Below are 14,154 nucleotides of genomic sequence, written 5' to 3'. Positions count from 1 at the left end.
GAAAATGATAAACAAGTATGTAGTTAGCATGCAGTAGACATACACTGCATGCAATACTTTTACTTGTTAATCTCACCATAACATTGCGCCTTGAACTTGCATTTTTGCGTACATATCCGACGCATTGCTGGTTGTTTTCACTCGCAGGCTCCATCGATGGTGTGCTGCGGATTGTGGGTCAGATTCACCCAAAAAAAGCATGCTGGTTCCCACACAAAAAAAAATCACGACCAGACGTAGTAGGACATCACGGTATTTTTTTAAATTGCCGCATCTTAAATCTTTTTCTACCATACTAAATAGCAGGGATGGGGATTGGAACGCACCCATAGAGGCTTTTCAGAATGCAGGGACGAGCTCAGGCCTAGACTAATACCAATTTGTGTAGCCATGCGCCCTAGTTTGCCGTGTGCGCTCTCCCACAAATCCTTCTATTAACTGAGTCTGACATCTCCATAAGGATGATGGAAGGGCTCGGCTTTTTTAGCAGAGCCATTTTACAGTGCTTGAATTATAATGCCTGGGGGAAAAAAGGCAAGGGAGCCGAACAAGCGTGTGTGTGGTCAAACTTGAATGCGTGGTGTGAACCAATGTGTGTGTGTGTGTGTGTGTGTGTGTGTGTGTGTGTGTGTGTGTGTGTGTGTGTGTGTGTGTGTGTGTGTGTGTTTTCCAGAGCCCACCCTGATCAGCACTCAGCCGGCCACGCTGGACGTGACGGTGGGGGAGAGTGTGGTGCTGCCTTGTCAGGTCAGCCACGACCCCTCTCTGGAGCTCAAGTTCACCTGGTTCTTCAACGAGCAGGTCATCCACTTCGGGAGCCACGGAGGGTTCTTTGAGAAAGTGGGAGGCGTAAGTACATGATCTGTTTTCAGAACCTTTTCATTTTTACAGAAATGAACAATTAAAAGGTGTAGTCAGCAATTCCAGAGAACGCTTGTTGTCAAAATCACGTTGACTGTCCGTTGTGTTTGTGTGTGTGTGTGTGTGTGTGTGCGTGTGTGTGCGCGCGCTGGAAATAAATCTGCTGTTGACACAACCTAGGATCTATACTGGTATGCTGTGTAGACAAAGGGGCCCCACCGTTGCTAGTAACATGCCGGTTTACAGAGCCTATGTTGTGTATTAACACTGGATTTTGATTTTCAGCGCACACACAGTACGTACAGGTAGCAGATCGTGAGGAAATGTTCACTGTTTTCAGCACAAAGCATTCTCTGGAATAACTGACTCCAACTTCAAAACTATGCAGCATGTGGCAGGGGATAAGAAATCAAGTTGCCCTAAAGTGAGTCATCTTTTGCAGAAAATGGACAGTTTCACTATTTAGAAAATGGAGCAAATTAAAACCAATTAAAAGATACATGCATTTTGTCAATACAGGATCAGTTATGGGTAAAAAGAATGACCCATTGGCTAAAAAGGCAAATATGCTCTGCACAACAGTGTGTGATTAGTTTCACCCTCTGAAATGTTACAAGTGTAATTGGGTTGCATGTTCCTTCGTAAGCCATTAGTCTTGTTTTATCAGCTGCCACACAGAAGCTCTAAATGCAACTTTAAACTGATCTGCTCTTAAAACAACGGTGTCCTGCTAACCTGTTTAAGTCCAAAACTATCTACCACCTTATTAGTTTAGTTTAGTTTATTTATTTCACATACAATCGCTATAAAAAATATGTAGTAGAAAAAAAGAAAAAATACATGTGTGTGTGTGTGTGTGTGTGTGTGTGTGTGTGTGTGTGTGTGTGTGTGTGTGTGTGTGTGTGTGTGTGTGTGTGTGTGTGTGTGTGTGTGTGTGTGTGTGTGTGTGTGTGTGTGTGTGTGTGTGGCAGAAACCTGTACAGGCTTATGTAGAAACCACACCCAAAATACATTTACATATTAGTGTTGCTCATATGCTTACGCACTAGCATATGAGCAGATGAGCACATAAGCGCACACACACACACACACACACACACACACACACACACACACACACAAAATATATGTACAAATGACAAAAAAACAAACAATGTAAAACAATCAAATAAATTTAGAACAAAATACAAGACAGTAATTACAATCCAGGTCTACTTCTGCACTCTGAGCTAACAGCATCCTACTTGGCAAAGTGCGCTTTTTTCATACCATTACTTTTGTGATGTTGTGTGTCCTCATGAACTTTTAGAATGTCTTTTGTTTAACCCCCCACATATAGAATAAACTCTGCTATTCTTCAGATGACCTGAAATACACACTGAATAATTAAGAAACAAACCACGGTGTGATGTGTTAAAGAAAAAATGCTCATTGTATTTGTGCGACTGTGCCCTTTTTGCCGCACAAAAAAAGACATTGATTTATTTCCCCACGCAGCCCCCTTCAGAGATTTCATTGAATAAAGGTCAAAGGGGTGAAGCCCGAGATTCATTGGTACATCAATGTTGCACGGTGCTTCTCTTTTTCTCTTAGCAGGGTCATAATAAATTCCTGCCGCAGTGCAGTGGGGAATGTTTGTATCAAGTGTATTATTTATGGACAGAAAATGTGCTGCCTGTGGTTTATTTTAAAATGGAAATTTACATACACACCCCTTTGCAACCATACGCCGCTATACTCTAAAGGGTTCCGCTGCTTACATCTCAGTATGTGATACGCGGGCGTGTCCCCCTCACCCCCCCAAAAAAAATAAAAAATAAAATTCAAGGCTTCTCCAAAAGCTGTAGGCGTCGAGAGGGAAAAAAATAACATCACTGCACACTGAGGTGAATTTGCTATTTTGTTTTCATTGATTCATTCCCCCTAATAAATTGCTTTACATCTACACTTACATTGATTAAACCCACCAGCCACTCCATAGAATCCTTAATGCCATTATGCCCCCACAGCTTTAGCCATACCCATTTTATCACAGAACCTACTCTGCTGTACTATGACCAAGTCATAATATAGGGGTGGGAATTGCACTTCGAGATTGGAATAAAAGGGCTCCCCTTAAGAACTTTTTAGACGAGCCATTAGGCTGCTCCTTATATAGCCCAAACTGCTTTAGATCACATTCAGAATCCGGCTAGTTGAGAAAGTGCATATCTGTTATTAGAAGGAATAGAATAAAAGCTTAAAGTGTGCTCCTGCGTGTGCTCCTGCCTTTTAGATAAATGGAAGGATGTGGAATTATAGAGTTATTTTTTCCAAGATCTACATACATGGAAATGAGCTTTCTTTTAAGCTGGTTTGGTTCCCATGTGGCTTGAAAAGTCACTATTGTTCTTGAATTACAATAGCTGGAGGCACGCCATGTTGCTTTATAGAACTCTGTGTTTGTGTGTGTGTGTGTGCATGTGACTGCGCGTGTGTGACTGACAGCAGCATTCGGCAGGAGACATTATGATTCGTAACATCCAGCTGAGGCACGCGGGGAAGTACACGTGCGCCGTGCAGACCAAGGTTGACAGCATCTCCATTGCCATTGACTTGGTGGTCCGAGGTAAGACACACATGCCAACCAACGTTCACTCTCTAAACATGTCTTTTAATACTCTGAACCAGAAATCTCAACTTCTAAAACACACACTCAAATCATTTTGAACTTTCCATAATCATGTGTAGCCCTATTCTCAAGGCAATTACAGTAGGATGTGTACATTAGTTGTCAATTGTCTGATTTATGACTTTTTTAACACCTGTACACATTTTTGATTACTAAGTTGTTGATACAGTTCCAAAATTTCTGAAAAAAAATTGTTCATACAAAAAAATTGGCTCATGAATCTGCTACGGAAGAGTTGACGTATTAATGTTGACTGACAGGTTGTTTCGCTGATGAAGACATGAACGGAGAGAATGAAAAAAGAGAGGCAACTTAGAAAAGTTTTCTCTCTTCAAGTTTTAAAGGAAAATGATTGTCTAATTAGAGCAAATAGCTCCCACAGGTTTCACACTGAAATGACTGCACTTCGCTAGCCGCAGGTGCTAAGAAACCACCACCACCGCTCTCTCTAGCGTCTTTCCATCTCTCCCTGATTTACATTACCTCCCCTGCCCTCCTCCTCTCCCCCCTTTCCCCCTGTCTATCCCTCTATCTCTCTCTCTCTCTCTCTCTCCTCTTCCTATGTGCCATCTATCAGGTCCCCCGGGGCCCCCCACCAGCATCAATGTAGAAGAAATCAGCGACACCACAGCTTCTCTGTCCTGGAGGCCTGGTCCTGATAATCACAGTCCAATTACGGCACACGCCATCCAGGCCAGGACACCATTTTCCCTCGGGTGGCAGGCTGTCACCACAGGTAAGCTCTCTCCAACCAGCCGTATATATAGCCTCCTCAAAATCACATGGAGAAGGGGGGGCGCTCGCTCTTTATTCTAGCCTTGCCTGTGTTTGTGTGTGTGTGTGTGCGCGTGTGTGTAAAGATAGGAGATGTATTTTTTATCCCTGGCACCAAAATGCCATGCAATTGACCAACAATATATCGGCCTCCTGGGAATCTTAAGAAAAGGGAACATGGATCGCGTCCTTACGGTGAAGACTGTTTGCCTGGAGGCTGTAATTTGATAGTGTAGTTAAATGATAGCACCGCTGTATTTTATTTTCCCCCACATCCTCTAAGTGGGGCATTCAGTAGCATTCACACGTAACTGGTCTGATGTGCATTTATCCTCCACTGTAAACCATGGTCTATTGATATTTTCGTGAATTAAGGACACTTTGATTCAGGATAGCTTTACCGGCCCTCCATTGATTTACCACACCAGGACCATATATTTGACACAGAACAACATGATGACCTTGAAGGAAGACACAGCTCCTCTTTCAACAGGGGAATTGACTTTTTATCATTTCTGGTGGAATCATCACAGCCTTTCTTTATTTTGGTGCATCACAGGGGATTTTGATGCTATATAAACCAAACAATACACAAACACGCACACACACACACATACAGTACACACACACACACACACACACACACACACACACACACACACACACACACACACACACACACACACACACACACACACACACACATGTAGAAAACACAATTTTTTTTAATATATTGCTTGTTTTTATGCCAGTTCCTGAGGTGGTGGGTGGCCAACGGCTGACAGCTACAGTAATAGACCTGAGCCCTTGGGTGGAGTATGAGTTTCGAGTCCTGGCTGGCAACACCATTGGGACCGGCGAGCCCAGCAAGCCATCCAAACAAGCAAGGACAAAGGGGACCTGTATGTATCGCATGGGCAGCAAACACTATATTCATGTCATCTTTGAAAATGTCTGTTTGTTCTTTTCTTCCTGCACACATGCCATTGAGTTCATTTCTTTATAAGAACAGGATCTCATCTAACTCTGAGCAACTCATCTTTAGGTTCAAACTTGTAATTTGTGTTTCTACTAGTAAGTGTGTTCATGGTGTATTGTATAAACCTTTATATACTGTTGTACTGCTGCCATTGCTGAATCTCCTCTTTTCAGCCTATGCCTGAAGCGCTAAATTTTTAAGCCACGCCTTCTAAAAAGCCCTGTGTGCTCTGATTGGCCCTGAATCCAGCTCCTGGACTCCCAGTTTAGCCAGGGGTATCTGGGAATGGATGACACTGAATCTAACTTCCAGGGAAATCTAGGGGTGTGCTTGTCACAGGTGGAGGTAGTGCTAAGTTAGTTTGGTAATGAGGAGGCGTGGCTTCTCCCCTTATTACATCATAAGGGGAGACACTTCTGACTGTGGTTTTTTGAACCCAGGTTTTTAGAAAGGTGGAGGTAGAGAAAAAGAGATTGGGTTCTTTCTCATACTTGTCTCCAGACATACCCACAACCATTTTTAAAGTTTGAAAACCAGGAAAAAGGTCATTTTTGCACAATAGGTGACCTTTAATATCACACCTTACGTAAATAACATTCACCGTCGCTAAAAAGCAGTAGTCAACAATCTACCTAGAGTGAGCTGGATCCACCAAGGTTAGATCCTTTGTGTGTTTTATTCCTTTAAGGTATCTTTTGGTTTAAGATAACCAACATCACAGGCTGGTCATGTCTACAAACACAACACAGACACAGACACACAGAGAGCTTTGCTGGTGTCTTTACAGGATCTCTGGATGTTGACGATTAAATGTGTCAAAAGGTTATATACCTCTCTCTGCCATTCAGGAGTAGAAAACGTGGAGCGTGAACACATGTGCTTTTTCTTAGCGTTGTGTGTGGAGTTGACGGGGGCTAAGCTATCTGTCTTCTTCCTTCCAGCTCCGAAGGTCACACCAGCTAATGTGAGCGGGGGCGGTGGCAGTCGCTCTGAATTAGTCATCACATGGGAGGTAAGCAAGCATCGCTCAGGACCCCCTCACCCATGGAGGAATGCAGCCACAGTCATTGTTTCCTGCACCTCTTGTTCCATTAATAACGGCTGAACGACTTAATGTATGGCATTTCATTTTTTAAGAACACAAAAGGCAATAACTGCTGCTGTCACCCAAGGGGGAGAGGAAAAATGCTTTTGAGGTTTCAATAAGATAATTAAGCCGAATGATTCTTTCCAAGTTTGTTTTCCCTTTCTCTCTCTCCCTTGCTTTCACACAAAGCCCTCCGCATAATCTATCCAGCTGCAACAAAAAAAGCTTTTATTCATTCAGTGCTGCTCAAAATCATCCACCCCCTGCCGCGGAACGTTTCACCAGAACCAGTGTTGATGTTTCAATATGGAAGAGTTCAAACCTAACTCGTGCTTAACAAAGCCGCTATTTTGCCTCAGCTTTTCAAACTACCCGAGGCATTTTCCCTTTTGACATAAAAGCGGGGGAGGTGGTGAACCATTTTTTAATTTTAACTTGAGGGAACAAGTTAAGTGCATAAGTGGAGGCTGAATATGTAATTGTTGTCTCAAAGGGAAGCGGCAGCGAGAAGGGGCCTTGACATTGACTTGTTTACATACAAAGATTGACATTTTGTTTAAGAAATAAGTGGTGGAAATGTTTGTGAAAGAAAACTTAGCTAACATGGAATCAAATCAGTAGTATACATAAAGAAATATAGGGGTCCCTAAATCAAACCCTAGTACCCACATGTCATTGTAGGTTGCCTTTTAAATAGCTGGCAGGGGACAGTAGGCTAACTTAGGCTAACTCTGGCTAACTCACATTTTGAATGTTGATTAGTGAGCAATGTCCCTGAACTAAACCAATTAATAAAAAAATAAAAAAGCTACAACGTAATTACTTCATAAGCAATATAACATGATCCACTGTCTTGAAATCATTTGAGAAATTAAAACCTTCCAAAAGAATACTCTATAAAAAGTATTTACTATGACTCACCAAAGTCATTATGATTCTCATTGTAATCCATTCTGGTCCAGAATTGAGATATATCTAGACCACAGACTGAGCCTTTAGCAGCTGCTGGTTTCACATCATGTTTAGTGCACTGTAGTGTGAAATGGAATGCATTACAAAGTGAACCCATTAACTCAATGATGTATCAAAATATTACTATGACTTGATGAAAAGCAACTCAAATGTTCTTTTTTTGTTCCTGCAGCCGGTTCCAGAGGAGCTGCAGAATGGAGCGGGGTTTGGCTACGTGGTGGCCTTCCGCCCGCACGGTGCCACAGGGTGGATGCAGGCCGCCGTCCCCTCCCCGGAGACCTCCAGATACGTCTTTAAGAACGACAGCATCCAGCCCTTCTCCCCTTTCCACGTGAAGGTTGGGGTTTACAACAATGAGGGCGAAGGGCCGTTTGGACCCGTCACCACAATCAACTCTGCTGAGGAAGGTGCGTCTGATCAATTGTCACACACAGTATGTTTTGGGGTAGCTCTTAACCCGCTCAGCCACCATTAATGCACGAGTACACCACTATCCATTCCGCCTCTAAACAGTGGCAGCAAGTGATCTCGCAGACAGTTTTTCCTCTATCAGCACTTGCAGACGTCTTGCCCATACTTCTCTCTCCCTCTCTGTTGTTGGGATGAAAGACGTATAGCTTTGAAAGTGTTTTGATGTTGCCCACTTTGAGGGGGTCATCAAAGCTCAGTGCTACAGCGCTACTTCTAAAGTCACTCAGAGTCTTTCTGCATTAACTCCAGAGCCTGGACGGGCGCCCACCAGGGTCCGCGCCAACAGCCTCTCTGCATCCCAGATTGAAGTCTTGTGGAAAGCTCTGCCCTGGAACACCAGCAAGAAAAGAGTGCTAGGCTACGAGGTGAGCTATACTCACATCATCTCCTGTCTGTGTCTGTGTGTGTGTGCTGTGTGTGTGTGTGCTGTGTGTGCTGTGTGTGTGTGTGTGTGTGTGCGTGTGCGTGTGCGTGTGTGTGTGTGCTGTGTGTGTGTGTGTGTGCGTGTGTGTGTGTGCGTGTGCACAAAGCACATGCCAACTAATGCTGTTGAATCTTGTTCTCTTTTAATATTGATGAGTGCTTCAGGCTCCTGCACCTTGGGCATGGGAGATAATAGCTTGCTGCATACATAATGGTCCAGCCTGTGGGTTTAGTTGTGTTTCTCTAGTTGTTTACCTAAGTACTGTAACCGCCCTGATTAGCGTACTGATGCAATACTCCAAGGGATAGAACGTTTAGCTCCTAATCCACACACAACAAAGCAGTGTTTGAGACAGTGGCTTTGCGCTCACTAAGTTCTTGTCATTTTAATTTGGCTCTTTATTGAAAATTCTAGGATGGGAACAAAAGGCGGATTGCATTAAAAAGTGACAGAATTATTCATTGTTGACCACTCAAAGTCAACAGAGGAGTAGGGGCCTGAACAAAGTGTCCCTGTGAGGAAAGACACATTATATTTGTGCTGTGGAGTGTGCCAGCTATTTCAGGCCCCGACTCGCCAAGTGACAAAGGAAATCTGTTATCAGTGGAAGTCGATGGCAAGGGAGTTTGGAGGATTTTATTTTTTTTTCTCTGTCTTTGTTGCATATTTGACCTCAATCTTCACAACATTACTACACCCTGACACATGTCAGATAAGCACAAGCAAGGCACATAGCAGCTCACCACGGTGGGCAAAAGATGACATAGGGCTAAAGCTTGTTTTCAGACCAGTTCACATCCTCCATCCAGTTGAGTTCACATCTCTCCGTTTCCAGTTTGCACTTCATTGACAGGGTGTAACAGAAAGCTTTTAAGGTGTCTGTCTCGTTCACGGTGTGTGTGTGTGTGTGTGTGTGTGTGTGTGTGTGTGTGTGTGTGTGTGTGTGTGTGTGTGTGTGTCTGTGTGTGCGTGCGTGCATACGTGCGTGCGTGTGTGTGTGTGTGTGTGTGTGTGTGTGTGTGTGTGTGTGGTTCTGCCTTGTTGCTTTTCAAGTTGAGGTACTGGAGTAGAAGTGAAAAGGAAGACACAGCCAGCGTGCAAAAGACTGTTGGAAATCAAACGTCTACTATCATCCGGGGGTTAAACGGCAGCACCACGTATTACATCTCAGTGAGGGCGTATAACACGGCGGGAACAGGGCCCGCCAGCAACACTGTCAACGTTACCACCAAAAAGCCACGTAAGTATCAGATCGTATCAGAATGACCGGCTTACCCAATTACTGTACTTTAAGTTGGTATTTTTAAAATTGTCATCTTGCTAGCTACCGTGGCTACGTAGCTAACAAAATGTCTGTTTACAGAGCATAGGCTGTGCATTAACACAGGGTTTATGTTTAGCCCACACACACAGCGTTGCGAGGAGATATTCACTGACTTTGACAAAAAAGAAAAACCATCATTCTCCAAAGTCGCTGACTCCACCTTTGGGCCAATAGCTAAATACTCTTGATACTTAAAGCTAAAGTGCGTAACTTATGTTGCCCCCATGAGGAACTCTGAGTAATCACAACACTGTTGGCCAATCTAATAGGTAACTGGTAACTTGTAATGGTGTAATTGTTCTACTCAGGTACCTCTAGTCTCACTGAAGAAGGGTTACTCTGTTACTCTGTACACCTCTGAGTTCACCAGTCAATCTCTCCCATCTGCTCAGCTTTTGTGTGAGGTGATTAAGGTGCTTTTTTCTTTTCTCCGTTCTCAGCACCCAGTCAGCCACCGGGTAAAGTCATGTGGAACACATCCAACTCCAAGATTATATTGAACTGGGAGCAGGTCAAAGCACTGGAGAATGAGTCAGAGGTCACTGGTTACAAAGTAAGCACCCCCTCCACACACACACACACACACACACACACACACACACACACACACACACACACACACACACACACACACACACACATACTGTCCTTGTTGCCATGGCTTCGCTTGCCCTGACTTTGGATGCGCCCTTCGTCCTTCAGGTGCTGTACAAGAAGAGTCGACACGGCCGCCCCGACGTGATGGAGACTAACACCACGTCTGTGGAGCTGGCCCTGCCCATAGACCAGGACTATATCATCCAGATCAAGCCTTTCGGGGAGGGAGGGGAAGGCAGCAGTAGCAAGCAGATCACCATCCCCAGGATAGCAGGTCAGTGCAGAGCTGGTTAGTGAGTGCCCTCCCTTGTGGGCTCAGCAGAGTAACTCAGGCTGCTGCTGCTGCTGATGCCTTTGCCACTACAGATTAGCTATCAGCATCTCCAAAGGGACAGAGAGGTTGGGGGGGGGGGAATAATGTGCTTACATGAGACGTTGTGTGATAACCTGACACCATAACGCAAGCACTATACGTGATACAGTTGAGCGATATATTTCGGAATACTTTGTTTAGAAACGTCAAATTCCGCTGCTGAAGTTTGTTAAAGCATTGTTTGGGAAATATATTTTTAGCTGGTAATGGCTAGAAAAAAGCAGATTGGAGAGATGGCCCATTGAGGCTATACACTTTTGAGTAAAGCATAAGAAATGCAAAAAGAAATTGGTGAATAGGGAGTTTTTTTTTTACTTGCATCTCTTTGCAGTTGAAACTTTGCCAGTTACTTACTGTCATTAACACAATTACTTTTTGTATTACATGTTTGTCTTAAATCTTGTATTAGATATGGAAATATGGCAATATTTAACCAGTTATGCGTAGCCTACATTTGGGTCATTTTCCAAAAAAAAAAATCTAGTTGTTGGATAGAGCCAGAGTTAAAATCTCAATTTTATTTTAACCACATATTATTTTCTAAAGTTTTTAAATAACATATTTTGGATACAGCCTTGTTGCATTTAAAAAAAAGCAAACACACTAACAGCCTCATTGTTTTTTTTCTCCGATGACTTTTCCCAGGCCCCAATGCAGTCGGCTCAGCATCCAAGGTCTCCACTCTATCAGCTCTCAGTACAATAGCACTGTCTTTCACAGCACGGACATCTTTATGACAAACAGCTCCCGGCACACGTTGCATCTGATCTGATGTGCAAGACAGCTCGGGCGGCACGGAACACAAACACACAGCCCACTCTGGTGTAAACTACATCCATTCATTTAGAATTAAGAGGCCAGTGACGGTTAAGATGGTTGAAGTAAGAAAAAACAAGTCACTGAAGATGATTGGAAGGAGTCCCGTTCAAGCAGCCAGCCTCAGTTAAAAAGGGAGATTGACCGATGTCGTGACTATGTTGTTACCAAAGCAGCTTTCATAAAAAAAAAAATCTATAAATAAAGAGAAAAAAATGTCTTATTATGCATCTTTTTGGTATGACCTGTTGAGCTTTTATAGGTTGTTGTTGTTTTATCTCAATCAATTTGTTGTTGGTCATGTGGGCTTACTGGGAGCGAGGGGCAAATGTAGTGCACGGGAAAACTAAAATTGTCAAAATGTCCAGTCCGAAGGCTAAGAATGTGATTTGACAGCACACATTTTTTTTGTCTTCTCAAATCAGATATGTGTTTGGTCTAAACAGACCAGAGTAGTGTGTTTCCTCTGTGTGGTTTGAATGAACTATTAACTGGTATGTGTCACATCTCTGCATTTCTGTCCCTGGCAATATTTTACAATTACTTTCACTTCAAAGGACTGCATCGACATGTTGGCTGTTTGTCCTCTATTGGTGACGTCACTTGACCATACCGGTAAAGTCTTAGCATTTGAGAATAACCCTATTAGAATAAAACCCCTTCCTGCTTTCGTCCTACATCAGATAATACTAAGTGGCACTGACTCTACTGTATATAGTTTAGGATGTTGTAAGATCAAGTCTCTCCTCATGCAATACTTTATACTTACATACCATATGTACATAGAGTTATGAGTCGTCCTAATAACTCCTCCTGCCTATGCTGAACCTTCACAGTATCACTTCACTGTGAAAGAATGGAGGATGAAATACATACTTTAGTCCTGTCATCAATCATACAAAAGTATCCCATTGTTTGAGACAGCAGAGGGACAGGCCTACATCCTGGGTAGTCCAATGTCGGCTTGTTGCTAAGTAAAACACTGACAATCCACTGCAGACATACCCACTTAGTTTTGCTAACTGGAGCCTCACATTAGCCTCTGCTGACTGCTAGAATTTGCGCATAAGAAGAAATTAAACTTTAATTGCACTCTGAAGGGATAGCTTTTGCCACTCAGCACGGAGAGACGGAATGATAAATCATACGGTAAAAGAGTCCAATAACTCTTTTACCGTAAATATGGCACCACACCACTTTAAAGCCACATTGCGTAACTTTTTTTCATATCAATGAATGTCAGTGACTCATAGGGGGTCAGCAGAAGTGACTCATAGGGGGTCAGCAGAAGTTACGCTCTATAGCTTTAAAAATATGGACGCTAAAGGCATTACGGTGCCACTTTTTGGTATGCTAGTCTTCTCGGGTGGAGGTGACCGAGAGCTCCCAGAATGTCGATGGAGTCCTTTAAGCCATCCATCCATCCACACGTAGGTCTTGACTTTCACTGAGCTTGTTACCAGGAAACGGCAGCGTTCTCTCCCCCAAATGGGTTTCTTATACCCAGGGCCCCTGGTGGCTGTCTCATGCTCCTCACTCTTTCAGTTTGGCCCTTTGTCTATAGAGCTATTCTTTGCCTTATGTGTGCCTCATCATATGTTCAAAATCCTCAGGTCCTTTAAAGAGCCTTAACTTATCATGTGTGTATCAAAAAAAAACATTAGATAGCTAGAACTATGAAGCGGCCGTGGTGATGCTAACATGCTGCTGTGTCCATAGATAGTGTATGTGGTGGTGGGGATCGGGAAGGTGGGGTTGGGGGCAGGTTCCTTTGTGCAAATGCTGAGGTGACTTGATTAGTTTAAATGGCATTCTGCTGTTTCGCATGGGATACTGGCAACATATGAGCGGCCTGGGCGCAATTTCTATAAGTTTGTGTTCTTAATAAAAGATAATGCTGCTGCTGCTGATCTTTTGCTTTCCCCCCATAGTCTCTTGATGCCATGTGGGGGCGCTGTGTGTGCTGTAAGGGCACAGTGCAGTCTGTATGTAGCTGTATGTAATCCAGTTTGAGTAGTTTGTACTTTGAAAGGGCAACGTGTGCCCGTAGGCTACTACTACTGGGTCTTAACGCCGAAATCATGCATCAAGAAAAATCTGTAATATACTGTTTTGTACACTTCAAATCATTTATATAAAAAAACCTTTCTAAAGAGATGATTTACTTGGTTTTTATGTAACAACTCTGTTTCATACTGTAGCTAACGTGTTGCTCAGCATGACTGTGCTTTGTCCTCTCTCTCTCTCTCTCTCTCTCTCTCTCTTGTCCATCTGCAAAGCGACCGAATGGCTTTAGGGAACACGCAAGGTCCACGCATCTTGGATAGGTCTGTGTATACTGTTGTGTGTACCTGAACCCTGAGCGGCCCCATGTCTATGCTTGTGTCTCAGTCAGCCCCTCTGGGTGGAACTGTCCAATAGGCGCTCCACATGACGAGGCTTTTCCTCTGTTGCTGTTTGTGTTTATACTGTGTTAATAAAGATTATTGATTTATAGAACAGTGTCAAGCTATTTTTTGTCCATCCGTCTATACATGTGACCTACAGTATATGTGGCATATGGGAGCACTCTTCCTCTGGCCTTGGCATTTGTTCAGAAAACAATTCAATTGAACGACTTTCTGGATTGAACACTGAAGGGGACATATGTTTACCATTTATTAAAGGTGTACTGTGATTTAGAATTGTCTGGTAAAAGGTCAACATTGAGTCCTAGACATCTAAAAGTTACATTAAAAAAACTTTGGATCCTGCATTTCCCATAATGCAACACAATACTATCCCTTCGGTGACATGTTTCAGACT

General features: G+C 43.3%; 1 protein-coding gene across 1 annotated transcript in view; it reads left to right on the top strand.

Moving 5' to 3' along the window:
* cntn4 (contactin 4) overlaps positions 1 to 11,283 on the top strand; it is a gene marked incomplete at its 5' end in the record, with an annotated part of 163,059 nt that extends 151,776 nt beyond the window's left edge. The window contains 11 exons of the mRNA XM_080026764.1: positions 674 to 849; positions 3,349 to 3,469; positions 4,110 to 4,268; positions 5,059 to 5,208; positions 6,227 to 6,297; positions 7,517 to 7,751; positions 8,065 to 8,180; positions 9,293 to 9,479; positions 10,004 to 10,116; positions 10,266 to 10,434; positions 11,179 to 11,283. Coding sequence (XP_079882890.1) covers positions 674 to 849; positions 3,349 to 3,469; positions 4,110 to 4,268; positions 5,059 to 5,208; positions 6,227 to 6,297; positions 7,517 to 7,751; positions 8,065 to 8,180; positions 9,293 to 9,479; positions 10,004 to 10,116; positions 10,266 to 10,434; positions 11,179 to 11,270 — 1,589 coding nt within the window. The 3' untranslated portion in view covers positions 11,271 to 11,283. The remainder of the gene's footprint in view (positions 1 to 673; positions 850 to 3,348; positions 3,470 to 4,109; positions 4,269 to 5,058; positions 5,209 to 6,226; positions 6,298 to 7,516; positions 7,752 to 8,064; positions 8,181 to 9,292; positions 9,480 to 10,003; positions 10,117 to 10,265; positions 10,435 to 11,178) is intronic.
* Between the last annotated feature and the right edge of the window lie 2,871 nt (positions 11,284 to 14,154).

This window comes from Ammodytes marinus (assembly GCF_949987685.1).
Source record: "Ammodytes marinus genome assembly, chromosome: 4".
Lineage (NCBI taxonomy): Eukaryota > Metazoa > Chordata > Actinopteri > Uranoscopiformes > Ammodytidae > Ammodytes > Ammodytes marinus.
The sequence above is the reverse complement of the archived record's forward strand: the minus strand, read 5'-3'. Positions and strand labels throughout refer to the sequence as shown.